General features: G+C 45.4%; 1 protein-coding gene across 1 annotated transcript in view; it reads right to left on the reverse strand.

Moving 5' to 3' along the window:
* Positions 1-16,610, reverse strand: part of LAMA4 (laminin subunit alpha 4) — a 192,251-nt gene that overhangs the window by 88,357 nt on the left and 87,284 nt on the right. The window contains exons 10-11 of the mRNA XM_073675872.1: positions 8,277-8,387; positions 1,581-1,692 (exon numbers count right to left, since the gene is read on the reverse strand). Coding sequence (XP_073531973.1) covers positions 1,581-1,692; positions 8,277-8,387 — 223 coding nt within the window. The remainder of the gene's footprint in view (positions 1-1,580; positions 1,693-8,276; positions 8,388-16,610) is intronic.

Here is a 16,610-nt window from a genome sequence, read left to right on the forward strand (position 1 = left end):
TCTGTCCCCCTCCAACCCAGTGAACGACTGGTCCTCGAATTCCCTGCAGAAGATTCTGGCAGGCCTGAAGAAGAGGGGGCGTAAGGGGGGAGGTACTGTAACATACCTGGCGGCGTCCTTGCATGGTGGTCCATCTCCCACTGTGCAAGAGGGCGCACTTGATCTCCTGTCCAGAATGTCTCTCTGGCTTCCCTCCATGCTGTCTGTTTGTGTCTGTTTCTGCTGCTTAAGGGCGGCGCCCGATCACTTCCTGCCTTTTGTACCTGCTGTGGGTCACACCCCTTGTGCGTCCTCAGCCTATTGCTGTCTGTCACTTGGTATATAGCTCAGCAGCTCCCTTCTATCCCGGCCTGAGCATAGTGTTTCCTTCAGTGTGTGCTTGCACTCTGAAGGTGCCAGGTCCCGTCTCTTGTCTCCTGCTTTTTGTATCAGTTCCCGTGTCTGAACTGAGTCCTGTATGTCTCCTGCTTTGCGGTATCAGCTCCCGTTTCTGAACTGAGTCCTTTCTGTGTTATCTTGTCTGTCCTGTCTGAACACGCTCCTAGCCTGTTCCTTCCGCCTCTCTGGGGGCCGATTTCCTAGACCCGCTCCTGTGTCTGGTCTGTCCTGTCTGAACACGCTCCTTGCCTGTTCGTTCCGCCTCTCTGGGGGCCGTATTCCCAGACCCGCTCCTGTATCCCTCTGCAGTGTCGGTCTCCTCCGTACACTCAGTTCCAGTCTGAACTCTCTCCTGTCCTTTACCTGTTTTACCTCTATGTCCGTTCCCTTCCTTTTTCTGCAGAGTCTGAACTCGTACCTAACTCCTGCTTGTAACCCTCTGCCTGTATTGTTCCTGAGTCCCGGTGTGTACTGGGTCCTATCCCGCCTGTGTTCCTACCTGCTAGTGCCTCCCTGTCTGCACTCTAGCTGTGCTTGCCTTTACCCCCCTGCCTGCATACCCGCCTGCCTGCATACCAGTCGTGCCTGCCTATACCCACCAGTCTGTGTGCCAGCCTACCAGCCTGTTCCTGTATTCCCCTGTGTGGGTCAACAGCCGTGTCCGGGGTCTGTCCTGGAGTAGCACCTGGTCCCTCTGCTCGGTTCCTCCTTGGTGCACTGGCGTCGTATGCCGTCGTGCGACCCTGGTCGGATCGGGTGAATACTTAGTCACGCCCCTCCAGGCATTCACTCTCCGGCACGGTCCAGTGGAATCACTACCAATCACACGCACACGCCGCTTAGCCCGGGCGTGTGCATAACAATGACGAAGAAACATTGTGATCATGTGAGAGTAACCGATTGACAAGATCTTGGAAATCACAAAGAAAAAAATTGGAAAAATTGTGTAACTATTCGTTCTAAATAATAACATCCCCTGCCTAATATGGAATAAACATATTTCTAGTTGCTGTGTGAAGCCATTTATCTAGGAACATAGGACCCGTTTCATCATTTACGTTTTTTCTTTTGTCACTTTTCATTTTGGTGATATCCGCTGTTGTTTTTCCGTCAAATTCTTTAAAATGGCAAACACGCTTTTAATAATAATAATAATAAATGTAGAATAACTGTAACTAGACTAAAAGTAACATGTTCTTTACCTTGGGCGCCGTCTTCTATATCACTAATTTGTTCTGCAGTCATCTTTGCATGGTCCAACGTTTCGGTGGTTTCCTTGTGTACCCGCTGACTTTTCATCTGTGCTCGGTTTCCCTACATATAGCCAATGTCAATAGAAGTTCACAGTGTTATATTCCGTATGGACAGAAAGCGCTTCATGTTCTGATTTCTGTGCCGCACGTTCCATGCACTGCTGGCTGTACTTAGTGCACATACACACACCCAACGTAAACATTTTATATGGATTCAATATTTATATTGCTAAATTACATAAATCTACTTAACAACATTTGTACTTAAATAATAATTTATTTTGATTTGGTTCCATTAAAGGGATTGTCCGGTCTTATGATATAAGATTTGTAAATCCTAACATTACACGCACTGTGCGCTGTGATGCTTCTCCGATGCTGGGAGCAGCAGGCGCTGGACCACAAGTATGTGATTTGAATACATGCAGTCACATGCCGACTAGATGGGCAAGTCTAGTCGGAATGTGGCCAGCAATATGCAAATCGCATACTTGTGTTTACATGACGGCAGCACCGGAGAATACTCATAGTGCACACACATAGATTGCAGACTTGTAACTAGAGATGAGCGGTGTTCGACTAGAACTGTTCGCCAATCTCAAATTCGAGCTGTTTGGGGCGGTGTTCGAGTTGTTCGACGAACCCGAACGATTTGCAAAAAATTCGGCTGTTCGAGGTTATGTTCGATAACTGTTCGTGCACCAAAAGCGTGTCCTGCATGTCTGGTGCTATTTAGAGCACCAATCATGCAGGGATTGTCTGCCACTCACTGTAATGCCACAGCCATGGTGGTTGTGGCATTACAGTGATTGCCCAAATCGATGGGAACAGTGCCAACAGTGAAACATGAAAAGCCGGCAATTCAGCAGCGGCATACACCGGTACCCGACAATTTAGAACCGAAAGAATAGAGCTTCACACATAGATTAGATAGATATAAACATGTCAGCCACATATATACGAAGTACAGTGAAAGTGCTGCTTACTGTACTTGTCATTTAGTGTAAAGGATTTATTAAAAAAAATAATAGTGTTTTCATGCACCGTCTCTTTAAGAAAGCCGGCCGGCAATTCAGCAGCGGTACCCGACAATTTATAACAGACAGAATAGAGCTTCACACATAGATTAGATAGATAGACACATGTCAGTCACATATATATGAAGTACAGTGATAGTGTTGGTTACTGTACTTGTCATTTAGTATTAAAATAAAGGATTTATTATTAAAAAAATTGGCGTGGGGTTCCCCTTAATTTTAGGCTCTAGCGGAGGTTAAGCAGACAGCTGGGGCAGATGTTTGAAGCCTGGGAAGGGGGTAATACCCACGGAGCTTCCCAGGCTACTAATATGAGCCCCCAGCTGAATACCTAGCCTTTACTAGCTATTAAAATGGGGGACCCCCAAAAAAAATGACGTGGGGTCCCCCCTAATTTAATAGCTAGCAAAGGCTAGGCAGACAGCTGGGGGCTGATATTAATAGCCCAGGAAGGGAGCCATGAATATTGGCCCCCTCCCAGGCTAGAAACACCAGCCGTCAGCCGCCCCAGAAATGGCGCATTCATAGGATGCACCAATTCTGGCACTTAGCCTCGCTCTTCCACGCTGCCCTGGTGCGGTGGCAGGGGGTAATAGGGCTGGGGTTGATGTCAGCTTATAATGCCAGCTGACATCAAGCCCAGGTTAGTAATGGAGAGGCGTCTATAAGACACCCCCATTACTAACCCCATAGTGAAAGTTTAAAGAAAACACAACACCCAGAATAAAGTCCTTTAATTGAAATAAAGACACAATTCTTTATTGTTCTAAATTAAACCATACTTACCATCACGCCCATTCCAGCTGAAGCCAACGATCTCCTGTAATAAAAATAAAATAATAAAGCAACCTCATCCTTACCTTTCCATGGTTCCCACGACAGCTTCAGCTCTGCTACATCGAGATGACAGGCTGGACCGCAGCAGAACGCTGCCATCCAGCCGTTCATCCCGCAGACACTGAGAAGAGCAGGCTTGCTTGCGCTCCACATTGTTTCTCTGTGACGGCATAAAGATGAGCCGAGGTCATGTCCAATGAACTCGGCTCACCTCATGCACGTCACTTACAGCGTGGGAGAATTCTCACGCTGAAGCGCTGAGTGCAGGAGAATTTTCCCACGCTGTCAGTGAGGTGCATGAGGTGAGCTGAGTTCATTGGACATGAGCTCACCTCATGCACGTCACTGACAGCGTGGGAGAATTCTCCTGCACTCAGCACTTCAGCGTGAGAATTTTCCCACGCTGTCAGTGACGTGCATGAGGTGAGCCGAGTTCATTGGACATGACCTCGGCTCATCTGGATGCCGTCACAGCGAGACACTGAGGAGCGCAAGCATGCCTGCTCTTCTCAGTGTCTGCGGCATGACAGGCTGGATGGCAGCGTTCTGCTGCGGTCCAGCCTGTCATCTCGATGTAGCAGAGCTGAAGCTGTCGTGGGAACCATGGAAAGGTAAGGATGAGGTTGGTTTATTATTTTTCTTTTATTGCAGGAGATGGTTGGCTTCAGCTGGAATGGGCGTGATGGTAAGTATAGTTTAGTTTAGAACAATAAAGAATTGTGTGTTTATTTCAATTAAAGGACTTTATTCTGGGTGTTGTGTTTTTTTTAAATACTTTACTAGAAATTCATGGCGGTCATGTCTAATATTGGCGTGACCCCATGAATTTTGGGCTTGGGGCCAGCTGATAATACCAAGCTGGCCCTAACCCCTTTATTACCCAGTGAGCCACCGCACCAGGGCCCTGGATGAGTTGGGTACAGCGCCAGAAGATGGCGCTTCTATGAACGCGCCATTTTCCGGGGTGGCTGCGGACTGCAATTTGCAGCGGGGGGGGGGCCCAGAAAGCTTGGGCCTCCCTGCGCTGCAGATTCCAGCCCCCAGCTGCCTAGTTGTACCTGGCTGGACACAAAAATAGGGCGAAGCCCCACGTATTTTTTTTTTAATTATTTCATGAAATTCATGAAATAATTAAGAAAAAAAGGCCTTCCCTATATTGTTGTGTCCGGCCAGGTACAAATAGTCAGCTGGTGGTTGGGGGCAGCCCGTTCCTGCCTGCTGTACCTGGCTGGACACAAATATAGTGCGAAGCCCCACTTCAATTTTTTTAAATTATTTCAGGAAATTCATGAAATAATTAAAAAAAAATTGACGTGGGGCTTCGCACTATATTTGTGTCCAGTCAGGTGCAGCAGGCAGGAACGGGCTGCCCCCAACCACCAGCTGCCTATTTGTACCTGGCCGGACACAACAATATAGGGAAGCCCTTTTTTTCTTAATTATTTCATGAAATAATTTAAAGAAAATTGACGTGGGGCTTCGCCTTTTTTTGTGTCCAGCCAGGTACAACTAGGCAGCTGGGGGCTGGAATCCGCAGCGCAGGGAGGCCCAAGCTTTCTGGGCCACCCCCGCTGCAAATTGCAGTCCGCAGCCACCCCGGAAAATGGCGCGTTCATAGAAGCGCCATCTTCTGGCGCTGTACCCAACTCATCCAGGGCCCTGATGCGGTGGCTCACTGGGTAATAAAGGGGTTAGGGCCAGCTTGGCATTATCAGCTGGCCCTAAGCCCAAAATTCATGGGGTCACGCCAATATTAGACATGACCACCATGAATTTCTAGTAAAGTATTTAAAAAAAACACAACACCCAGAAAAAAGTCCTTTAATTGAAATAAACACACAATTCTTTATTGTTCTAAATTAAACCATACTTACCGTCACGCCCATTCCAGCTGAAGCCAACGATCTCCTGAAATAAAAGAAAAATAATAAAGCAACATCATCCTTACCTTTCCATGGTTCCCATGACAGCTTCAGCTCTGCTACATCGAGATGACAGACTGGACCGCAGCAGAACGCTGCCATCCAGCCTGTCATCCCGCAGACACTGAGAAGCGCAGGCTTGCTTGCGCTCCACAGTGTCTCTCTGTGAGGGCATCCAGATGAGCCGAGTTAATGTCCAATGAACTCGGCTCACCTCATGCACGTCACTGACAGCGTGGGAAAATTCTCCTGCACTCAGCGCTTCAGCGTGGGAGAATTCTCACACTGAAGCGCTGAGTGCAGGAGAATTCTCCCACGCTGTCAGTGACGTGCAGGAGGTGAGCTGAGTTCATTGGACATGAGCTCACCTTATGCACGTCACTGACAGCGTGGGAGAATTCTCCTGCACTCAGCGCTTCAGCGTGAGAATTTTCCCACGCTGTCAGTGACGTGCATGAGGTGCGCCGAGTTCATTGGACATGAACTCGTCTCATCTTTATGCCGTCACAGCCAGACACTGCAGAGCGCAAGCAAGCCTGCGCTTCTCAGTGTCTGCGGGATGACAGGCTGGATGGCAGCGTTTTGCTGCGGTCCAGCCTGTCATCTCGATGTAGCAGAGCTGAAGCTGTCGTGGGAACCATGGAAAGGTAAGGATGATGTTGCTTTATTATTTTTCTTTTATTGCAGGAGATCGTTGGCTTCAGCTGGAATGGGCGTGATGGTAAGTATGGTTTAATTTAGAACAATAAAGGATTGTGTCTTTATTTCAATTAAAGGACTTTATTCTGGGTGTTTGTGTTTTCTTTTAACTTTGACTATGGGGTTAGTAATGGGGGTGTCTTATAGACGCCTCTCCATTACTAACCTGGGCTTGATGTCAGCTGGCATTATAAGCTGACATCAACCCCAGCCCTATTACCCCCTGCCACCACTACAGGGCAGCGTGGAAGAGCGAGGCTAAGTGCCAGAATTGGCGCATCCTATGAATGCGCCATTTCTGGGGCGGCTGACGGCTGGTGTTTCTAGCCTGGGAGGGGGCCAATATTCATGGCTCCCTTCCTGGGCTATTAATATCAGCCCCCAGCTGTCTGCCTAGCCTTTGCTAGCTATTAAATTAGGGGGGACCCCACGTCATTTTTTTGGGGGGGTCCCCCATTTTAATAGCTAGTAAAGGCTAGGTATTCAGCTGGGGGCTCATATTAGTAGCCTGGGAAGCTCCGTGGGTATTACCCACTTCCCAGGCTTCAAACATCTGCCCCAGCTGTCTGCTTAACCTCCGCTAGAGACTAAAATTAAGGGGAACCCCACGCCAATTTTTTTTAATAATAAATCCTTTATTTTAATACTAAATGACAAGTACAGTAACCAACACTATCACTGTACTTCATATATATGTGACTGACATGTTTCTATCTAATCTATGTGTGAAGCTCTATTCTGTCTGTTATAAATTGTCGGGTACAGATGCTGAATTGCCGGCCGGCTTTCTTAAAGAGACAGTGCATGAAAACACTATTATATTTTTTAATAAATCCTTTACACTAAATGACAAGTACAGTAAGCAACACTGTCACTGTACTTCATATATATGTGACTGACATGTTTCTATCTATCTAATCTATGTGTGAGGCTCTATTCCTTCTTGTCTAAATTGTCGGGTACCGGTGTATGCCGCTGCTGAATTGCCGGCCGGCTTTTTTAAAGAAAGCGTCTTCTGAGCAGTTTGTCAGCTTTTGGACACCTTTGAAGGTGTTTTCTATGTGTTTCTATGTGTTTTTGTTTGCCTGCCATTGGTTTTAACGGTGTTCGACGGTGTTCTAAGGTGTTCGACGAACAGTTCGACGAACAGTTCCTCGAACATCCCGGTGTTCGACGAACCGAACCGAACCCGAACACTACGGGGGTGGCTCAACACTACTTGTAACCTAAGGCCGGACAGCAGCTTTAAAGATTTTGCACTATTTGGTTTTACAGGACCTTTGTTTCCCTGCACATTCATCTTGGTCATAAATCAACTGAGAGGAATTAAATAAAAAACAGGTGAAAAAAACTCTCCCCTTGCACAATCAGAGCAAGTTCACTGAGGAATTCTCAGTTTACTCATTCTGTAGCCAGCTACAGATGCAATATAGAGTGTACCAAAGGCAAACAATGCAATTTTTTTTAATGAAAACCCAATTGCAAAAATGACTTTTAGCTAAAAATACTTCCATTTAAGTAAGAAAAATAATCTTCTCTTAAACAAAGCCTGAAAAGATGTGTAGTAGGTTCAAATGGGCTTTGTTGTACCAGTGCAGGAGCTGGATTAGGTGGTGTTGTGCATAAATAGCCATTACGGACAATTCAGAAGTATAAAATATCACTAATGTTATTAACAATGAACGTTTATTGCTGATCATACTCAGCTAGATCCTGATACCTTCCCACATTAATGGATATTCTTTCAGAATGAATATTTCTAGCAGCAAACCACATGGCATCTCATATATTTGATATAATATTCGTTTTTTGCCACAACTGGATGATGTCTACTTCATCTACTTAATTATAGTGTAATGCTCTGACTCCCATTTCCACATCCAATAATGATGCTTTAAGTGGTAAAAGCCTCAATATTGGCCATTCGGGGAAAATTGTACTTAGTGAAGAATTACTCAATTTAGACTTAAGTGTGGCATATAGCATTCACCACTTCTAGCTAAGGTGGAAAAATCATCTTATAGAAAGTGCTGAGGACACAAAATGGTCGTTCTCAATCTGCAGACATCACCATTGTAACAAATGTTCTCACATATTAACAATAAGTATCCACAACAAACAAACAATAAGCGCATGTAATCTTCTCTAACCTTCTCGGCAAGCTTATTGACTTCTCCCTGAAGAATATCCCCTTCAGTTTCAACATTATCAGTCTGAAGACTCTCATACAATGAATGATTTTCCTTCTCTATTAGTTTCTCCTTTAAATGATAAAGCAGTATAGTATAAATAATGACAGTACAGGAGATATCATATGTTACCATTACAATGTCACCAAATTCAAACATTTTTTATTATTTTTTTCTATTTTTAAAACAATCATTCTTTTTCGTTTCTTTTTGAGCATTCACATTCCAAGATCTATAGCTTTTTTTTAGTTTTCCATATAAGAATCTTTAAAATGCTTATTTTTTCAAGAAGAAATGTACTTTTTCATGGCTACCATTTGAGGTTTTTACAACCACATATAAAAATAATAATACAATATAAATACACTGTGTTCCAAATTATTATGCAAATAATATTTTCTCAGATTTTCCCAATTACCTATATGAATTGCAGTCATTGTAATTTTCCAGTCAAATAACTATTAGAGTACAATTGAAAGGTTTTTGTACAAACTGCCTATGATAACAGTATATTTAAAAAAAAATAAAAAACTCAAATTGCACTCAAAATGCATGTTCCAAATTATTATGCACAGCAGAGTTTTCAACCTTTTCATTTTAACAAAGAACAAAAAAATGGTCATTTTTGAAATTATAAGCATTAGCAGGTTATTACAAACTGAAATCAAACAGTTTTCAACTCAAAACTTTATTCTAGGTGATGTTACATTTGCACATAGGACCGCTTGTTCGAAAGGAGCTTCTGAACTCTCTCGTCCATTGAATTTGTCAGGTTTTGGATGGTTTCTGCTTTAATTGTTTTGCATGAGGACAGAATATCCTCTGTAATGCAGCGACTTGCTGGCATTACGGTAATGGTACAGGATGTGTTTTACCTGACCATGTACCTTCCCCCTCAGGTGACTGGTCACATGACTGTGACATAGCACAGGTCCTGCACGCACAGAATGTCTGTCTGATCACATGACTGTGACATCAGCAAGGTCCTGTCAGTATGTGTGTGTGTGTGTGCACGGGATGCATATATAAACCCTGCTTGATGGGAGACAGGTGTGTTCTGTGAGAGAGGCGTAAGGCCTGTTCCCGTGTGTGTGGGACACCGACCGTGTGAGGCCTAGTGAGGCCGAGTGAAGCCTGGTGCCTGAAAGGCAGAGCCTGGATCCTGTGTGGATGCTAGTGGCCTTAGAAGGCAGAGGTTTGAGTAAGAGTCCTGAAAGGCAGAGCCTGGATCCTGTGTGGATGACAGTGGCCTTTGAGGGAACGACGGCTGGAGACCCCTACCTGGGAAGCCGCAAAGCCACAGTGGTGGCAGAGTAATGGACTGAGACAGCTAAACCCGGCAAAGGTAATACCCTGTGTTATATGGACATTAATATGGACATTGCTATTTTATTACCTTGCTGAAGGCTGTTACTTGGGCCACTTGGGCCTGTCTGCTACTTGAGAGACTCCCGGATGTTAAGTGTGTAAACATGCCAGTGGCGGACTAAGATGGACTGTGTGAACTGTGGTTTATGAAGTAATAAACTGCTGACATTGCACGTGTGCATTGATTGTCGCAGCGAAGCGAGTATTCCCCATTATGATGACTAGTGCTGCCTTACATATGGTTCGAGAATGCGGGCAACTGCAGCCCAGTTGCTAGCGGCAACGACAACCCGGTTGCTAGGGGCATCTGCAGCCCGGTTGCTAGGGGCAATGGCACAGGACGACGAGTGTGGATTAAAGCATCTGGCTGCAACTCGGTGGGGTTGCGAAGATTGGCGTCGCACTCAAATCTGGTTTGCTGTGCTCGGCGGGGCCACGAAAATTTTTCCGGGAAGAGCGGTGTGTGAATAGTGTCCTGAGGAAATGCAGGAGCAGATAAAAATGGCTCTGAAAGGAGCAGCAACTGAGTCTGAAGCTATTGAGCGATTAGAGCGATTAAAGTGCCTGTTAAAACCGGAGCAGGTATTTGAGAAACGTCTACTGGACATGAAACTGGACATGGTGCAGGAACCACAGGAGCCGTGGGCACCATATGGAATGGCGACAGTGGACCATTCTATGAACTCTCCGGGGGCGCCAGTGTTGTCCCAGAGCGCCCGGGGAGGTGGTAAGAGCTGTTGTGAACTGAGTCCTAAGACTATTATTGATTTTTCTTGTAAAAATTTCCCTGCCGGTGTGGTTGTTAAAAAGGGGGCGGAGTCTAAAAAAGGGGCGGTTGTTCAAAACAGCGTGGAGGATAGAAAATCCAAAAAAATTACTGGTCGTGGGTTGGTACCTCCTAAAAATGACAATGTGACCGTTGATAACGGGGTAGCTCCAGTAGAAGGGGGTGACGTCAAAGTGGGAGGTGACCTGTTAGTCCACAACACCATGGGGAGTGACACAGACCCCGTAGCTGACGGTGACACTACAAAAGTAGCAGGAGAGGTCAGTCAGGAGGGGCTAGACGAGGTGAGAAAGTCCCCATCTCGTAGACGGCGCAAGGGCCTCAAAAAGGTTGCTCCTGTAGACTTGGCTGAAAATGAAAATAAAGAGAATGTAGTACTGTGTGCCTTTGCTTCAAGTGTGGATCCTCCATTAGAGGTAGAAGAGGAGGTGACATTGCCAGTAGCAACCTCCAGTACGGTACCGAGTCAGAAGGATCTGACAGCCCTGAAAGAGGAGGCGGCCAGTCGTGACCAAGAGCTGGAGCCTATCGGGCAGCAGGGTCAGAGTGACGTGCAGCAATTATGTGAAAACCTGGGGAACATGTCCTCAGACCAGTTGATCCTGGAGTCTGAACAGCAGAAAATACACCAGCTTATGAGGAACTGGCAGCGAGACGTGGAGCAAAGCCACGCGGAAATTAACCAGTGGAAGGAAATGTTCTACGCAATTAAGGAGGACCGCCGCAAAATCAAGGAAGAGGTTTTGCAGTTGAAGCTTGAGAAGGAGGCGCGGCAGGATGGTGTTTCTGGACGCGAACAAATCCTAGAACGACTGCGCAAACAGCTCAACCAGGAGCTGTGTGACTCCAAGAAGGAGTGTGGTGAACGCAGTAGGGAACTGCAACAGAGTAAGAGAGATTATGAGGATCTCCTCAAGGTGAAGAAAAAACTAGAGGAGGATAAGGCGGGTGCAGAGCAAGTGCGCCAAGTGGTTGAGACCACTCTGCAAGACACCCGTGAGGAGAATGATGATCTCCGGGGAAAGACCCTAGATCTCGAAGCTCAGGTGAAGGAGCTACAGATGTCCTGTGATACTCTCCAGAAGGCGGAGACGTACCTTAAGGAAACAGTCAGCAAGATGGAAGTGGAGCGAGAGGGGATGGAGGAGTCCATCGGAAAAGCCACAGACCAGGGCCAGGAGTTGACCGCTGGTGATGGGAGGTATGAAGCAGATACCTCCTCGAGTGATGTGGGCTCGGAGGGTTCGGTGGATGTCAGAGCCGAGATCAAGCAGCTCAAGGAGTTGCTACAAACCCAGTGGACGCAAGAGAAGCGTGAGAGACTGGCTATTGAGAGCCGAGTGGGTGCGTTGGAGACGGAGAGGTCTGAGAGAGCTCTGCTGCTGGAAGAGCAGTTGAAGCAGGAAGAGCTTCAGAGACGGGCCGCTGAGAGGCGAGTGGCGGAGCTAGAGGAAGAAGTTTCCGGGCTCAAAAGTCGCCTGACAAAGTATCACTCCGTGAACGAGGCCTTCTTGGAGAAGGAAAAGGGCGAACACGTTGCACTCACTCCCTTATACCATGAGAAGGTGGACCTGAGGAGAGCTAAGAGAGTGTTAACCACAGATAAATATGAGATGGAAGTGGTCAAGACGAAAATTCGTGAATTTGTAGCTGTGAGTCAGCTCAGGGGAAGCATACAGGGTGAAGAAGCTGGAGGTCAGTTGCCCCTGAAACCTGAGCTGGTTGATCGTCTGGAAACCACTGGTGAGACCGAAACGTCTCGGTACAAGTGCCTTGTAGATGTACCCGAGGATTTGAGGGAAGAATGCACCAGTGAGTCCGTACATGAGGAGTTTAAGAAGGCCGTGGGAGCCTGTAAGGTGTACTTGACCTCAGAAGCTAAACAGCTGGTGGTCCTGTCCACGACCGAAGTCACAGTGAAGAGGGTGGCTATCCTAAGTGACATGCACTGGCGATGTATTCGCACAAAGCGGTTTCTCCGGTTGAAGACGGAACAAGCCGTTAGACAAATGGAGTTGATGAGGAAAGCTCACAGTATGTGTGAAGAGGTCATCCGGGTGCCTCATGTTCTGGTGAGGAAGCTCGTTGGGAGAAATGGTCGAGCCATGCAGGTGATGGTCAAGAAGTCTGGTGTGGTGAAAGTAAGCAGTCCACGTGATCGTCAGGTCACCCCTGGGAGCGGGGGAGACCTGACAAGGTTACGACTGACCGTTGGGAGCGGGGGAGGTCTGACAAGATCATGACTGACCGCTGGGAGCGGGGGAGACCTGACAAGGTTACAACTGACCGCTGGGAGCGGGGGAGCTCTGACAAGGTTACGACCCGGAAAGGTGACCTGACGAAGTCAGTGACAGTGACAAATGGTAGGTCCCTAAGGAATGGGCTAATGTCGTTGACTAATGTTCCAGGGGCTGAGTAGCACAATTGTAAAGTACATGGTCTCTATGTGAACTTGGGGTTATAATGTCATGGTGTATATTATGTGTTCAACCCCACAAGTTTGAACAGAGCTGGGGGGTTATAGTGATTGTGTATATTATGTGTTCAACCCCACAAGTTTGAACGGAGGGGGGGGATATGTAATGCAGCGACTTGCTGGCATTACGGTAATGGTCAAGGATGTGTTTTACCTGACCATGTACCTTCCCCCTCAGGTGACTGGTCACATGACTGTGACCTAGCACAGGTCCTGCACGCACAGAATGTCTGTCTGATCACATGACTGTGACATCAGCAAGGTCCTGTCAGTATGTGTGTGTGTGTGCATGGCATGCAAATATAAACCCTGCTTGATGGGAGACAGGTGTGTTCTGTGAGAGAGGCGTAAGGCCTGTTCCCGTGTGTGTGGGACACCGACCGTGTGAGGCCTAGTGAGGCCGAGTGAAGCCTGGTGCCTGAAAGGCAGAGAACCTGGATCCTGTGTGGATGCTAGTGGCCTTAGAAGGCAGAGGTTTGAGTAAGAGTCCTGAAAGGCAGAGCCTGGATCCTGTGTGGATGTCAGTGGCCTTTGAGGGAACGACGGCTGGAGACCCCTACCTGGGAAGCCGCAAAGCCACAGTGGTGGCGGAGTAATGGACTGAGACAGCTAAACCCGGCAAAGGTAATACCCTGTGTTATATGGACATTAATATGGACATTGCTATTTTATTACCTTGCTGAAGGCTGTTACTTGGGCCACTTGGGCCTGTCTGCTACTTGAGAGACTCCCGGATGTTAAGTGTGTAAACATGCCGGTGGCGGACTAAGATGGACTGTGTGAACTGTGGTTTATGAAGTAATAAACTGCTGAGCATTGTTTAAAAACGGAAAGACATTGCACGTGTGCATTGATTGTCGCAGCGAAGCGAGTATTCCCCATTATGATGACTAGTGCTGCCTTACACCTCCCAGAGCTGTTGCTTAGATGTGAACTGCCTCCCGCCATCATAAACACTCCTTTTGATGATGCTCCAGAGGTTCTCAATGGGGTTGAGGTCAGGGGAGCATGGGTACCACATCATAAGTTTGTCCCCTTTTATGCCCATAGCAGCCAGAGATGCAGATGTGTTATGTGCAGCATGAGACGGGGCATTATCATGCATGAAATGATCTCGATGGTCCAGATGGATGCAGTGGAGGATGGCTGGTTGATGGACACCCCATGCAAACACGACTACGGCGCCAACAAGTAGGAGGTGGAGTAATGTTTTGGGCTGGAATCATGGGGAGAGAGATTGTCGGCCCTTTTAGGATCCCTGAAGGGGTAAAGATGAACTCCATAATGTATGTTGAGTTTCTCAAACAGCACTTCCTTCCATGGTTCAAGAAGAACCGTGCATTCTGCAGCAAGATCATTTTCATGCATGATAATGCCCCGTCTCATGCTGCACATAACACATCTGCATCTCTGGCTGCTATGGGCATAAAAGGGGACAAACTTATGGTGTGGCACTCATGCTCCCCTGACCTCAACCCCATTGAGAACCTCTGGAGCATCATCAAAAGGAGTGTCTATGATGGCGGGAGGCAGTTCACATCTAAGAAACAGCTCTGGGAGGGTATTCTGTCCTCATGCAAAACAATTAAAGCAGAAACCATCCAAAACCTGACAAATTTAATGGACGAGAGAGTTCAGAAGCTCCTTTCGAACAAGGGGTCCTATGTGCAAATGTAACATCACCTAGAATAAAGTTTTGAGTTGAAAACTGTTTGATTTCAGTTTGTAATAACCTGCTAATGCTTATAATTTCAAAAATGACCATTTTTTTGTTCTTTATTAAAATGAAAAGGTTGAAAACTCAGCTGTGCATAATAATTTGGAACATGCATTTTGAGTGCAGTTTGAGTTTTTTATTTTTTAAAAAATATACTGTTATCATAGGCAGTTTGTACAAAAACCTTTCAATTGTACTCTAATAGTTATTTGACTGGAAAATTACAATGACTGCAATTCATATAGGTAATTTGGGAAAATCTGAGAAAATATTATTTGCATAATAATTTGGAACACAGTGTATATACAATCTAAAAATAAAATACAACTTTTTGATTAGAGGGGTGGTCCAAAGATGAAATTTATTTTAATCCTAAATCTCTATCTATTTGATGTCATAATCTGATTTTTTTCTATTATACTTTAATTAAAAAGTCCCTTTCTTTCCTTCACTAATCTATCTACTGTAACTGCTTTATTTTTCTTTACTACTTCCTTTGTGATGATGCTTTGTTTGAGAATCCCAGTGCATGCTGCACTACTTAAACTAGTTATCATCAGAGGGCTGAGGCTGTGGTCACTGCCACAGCCTCTGCCCCAACCCTGAAATAAAGTGTTATCGGTGACCTCCTTTTCAGGGGTTGGGCTAGTCCCTGCTCTGCTGAGCATGCATCAGTTGTCAATTTCGAGGGATGCTTTGTAGATTTCTGTCACCGTGCTCTATTCTTTTCAGTGCACAGTGACAATGCGCTCCTTCGCCAGCTCTGATGAGAAATGACGAGCCGTAAAGAGCGCACTGTTAGGCCATTTTCACATGTCAAGTAATGAACTGTTAGAACGGATTCAGTAGCAATTCATTGGCAAAAAAAGTCTTTTTTTTAAAATCTGATCTCTGTTGGATCCGTTTTTTTAACGTAAGTGTTTTGCTTATGTGTCCATTACAACTGGAAGAATGGTTAATTAACGGATCCGTTTTCCATAGACTTCAAAATCGGATCCAGCAGAGATCAGTTTTTAAAAACTGACTAAAAAGTTGTATCTGCACATCTCTTTTGACAATGGATTGCTGCTGTATTCATTCTAATAGATCATTACTGGACACGTGAACTTAGCCTTAGTGTGCATTGTAAGGAGAGAAAGAGCGAGCAGAAACCAGAACCACCCTCGAATGTGACGTCACTAGACTACACTAGATAGATTAGTGATGGAACAATAGGGACTTTTTAATGAAAGTATATTCGAAATAAAGATTAGATTATGAATTTTAGTAGATGAAGAAATAGGATTAGAATTCATTTTAGTTTTGGATTACCCCTTTAACTTCTTTTCCATTTTTGAGAGGAGGTGACCTAAAAATAGTTATTCTGGCATCGATATATATATTTTTTTGTTTTGTTTTCATTGCACTCACTATACTTGATTAATCTGCTCATTTTTATTGTATGGGTTGTTACATTTGTGATGATAATTATTTACAGTTTTATGAAACTTTTTGTCATAATACTTTGTAATAGAATATCGTTCATTATCTTGATTTTTTTTAAATGTATTCAATTTGTTTTAAGTCACAGTTGGGGACTTTACCATGCAATCCTCCAATCAGTTTTTTTAACGCATTGAAATATTTCTGTATTGCAATATATTATGCACTGACAGGTAGCCTATCAGGTCCTGCCTTTGTAAGGGCATAGTAGACTCATGTAGACCTGATTAGGCCCCCAGATTACATGGCAACAAACCAGCCCTTGGCAATCACATGGCAAGAGTGCCAATGGGTTTACCAAGGAAACACCGTACCTCTGTAAAATCACTTATGTGCCACAAATGCTATTGACAAAATCTGACAGGTGCTCCTACTTTACACACTTTTCTCTTAATTGAGTATACCTTGCTCATTGAGAAAATATCTAAATAACTGCCACTAGATTAACAGACAAATGCAAAAACA

Source organism: Phyllobates terribilis, unplaced genomic scaffold (assembly GCF_046119375.1).
Source record: "Phyllobates terribilis strain yellow unplaced genomic scaffold, ASM4611937v1 Scaffold_3__8_contigs__length_932513732, whole genome shotgun sequence".
In the NCBI taxonomy this organism is placed as follows: domain Eukaryota; kingdom Metazoa; phylum Chordata; class Amphibia; order Anura; family Dendrobatidae; genus Phyllobates; species Phyllobates terribilis.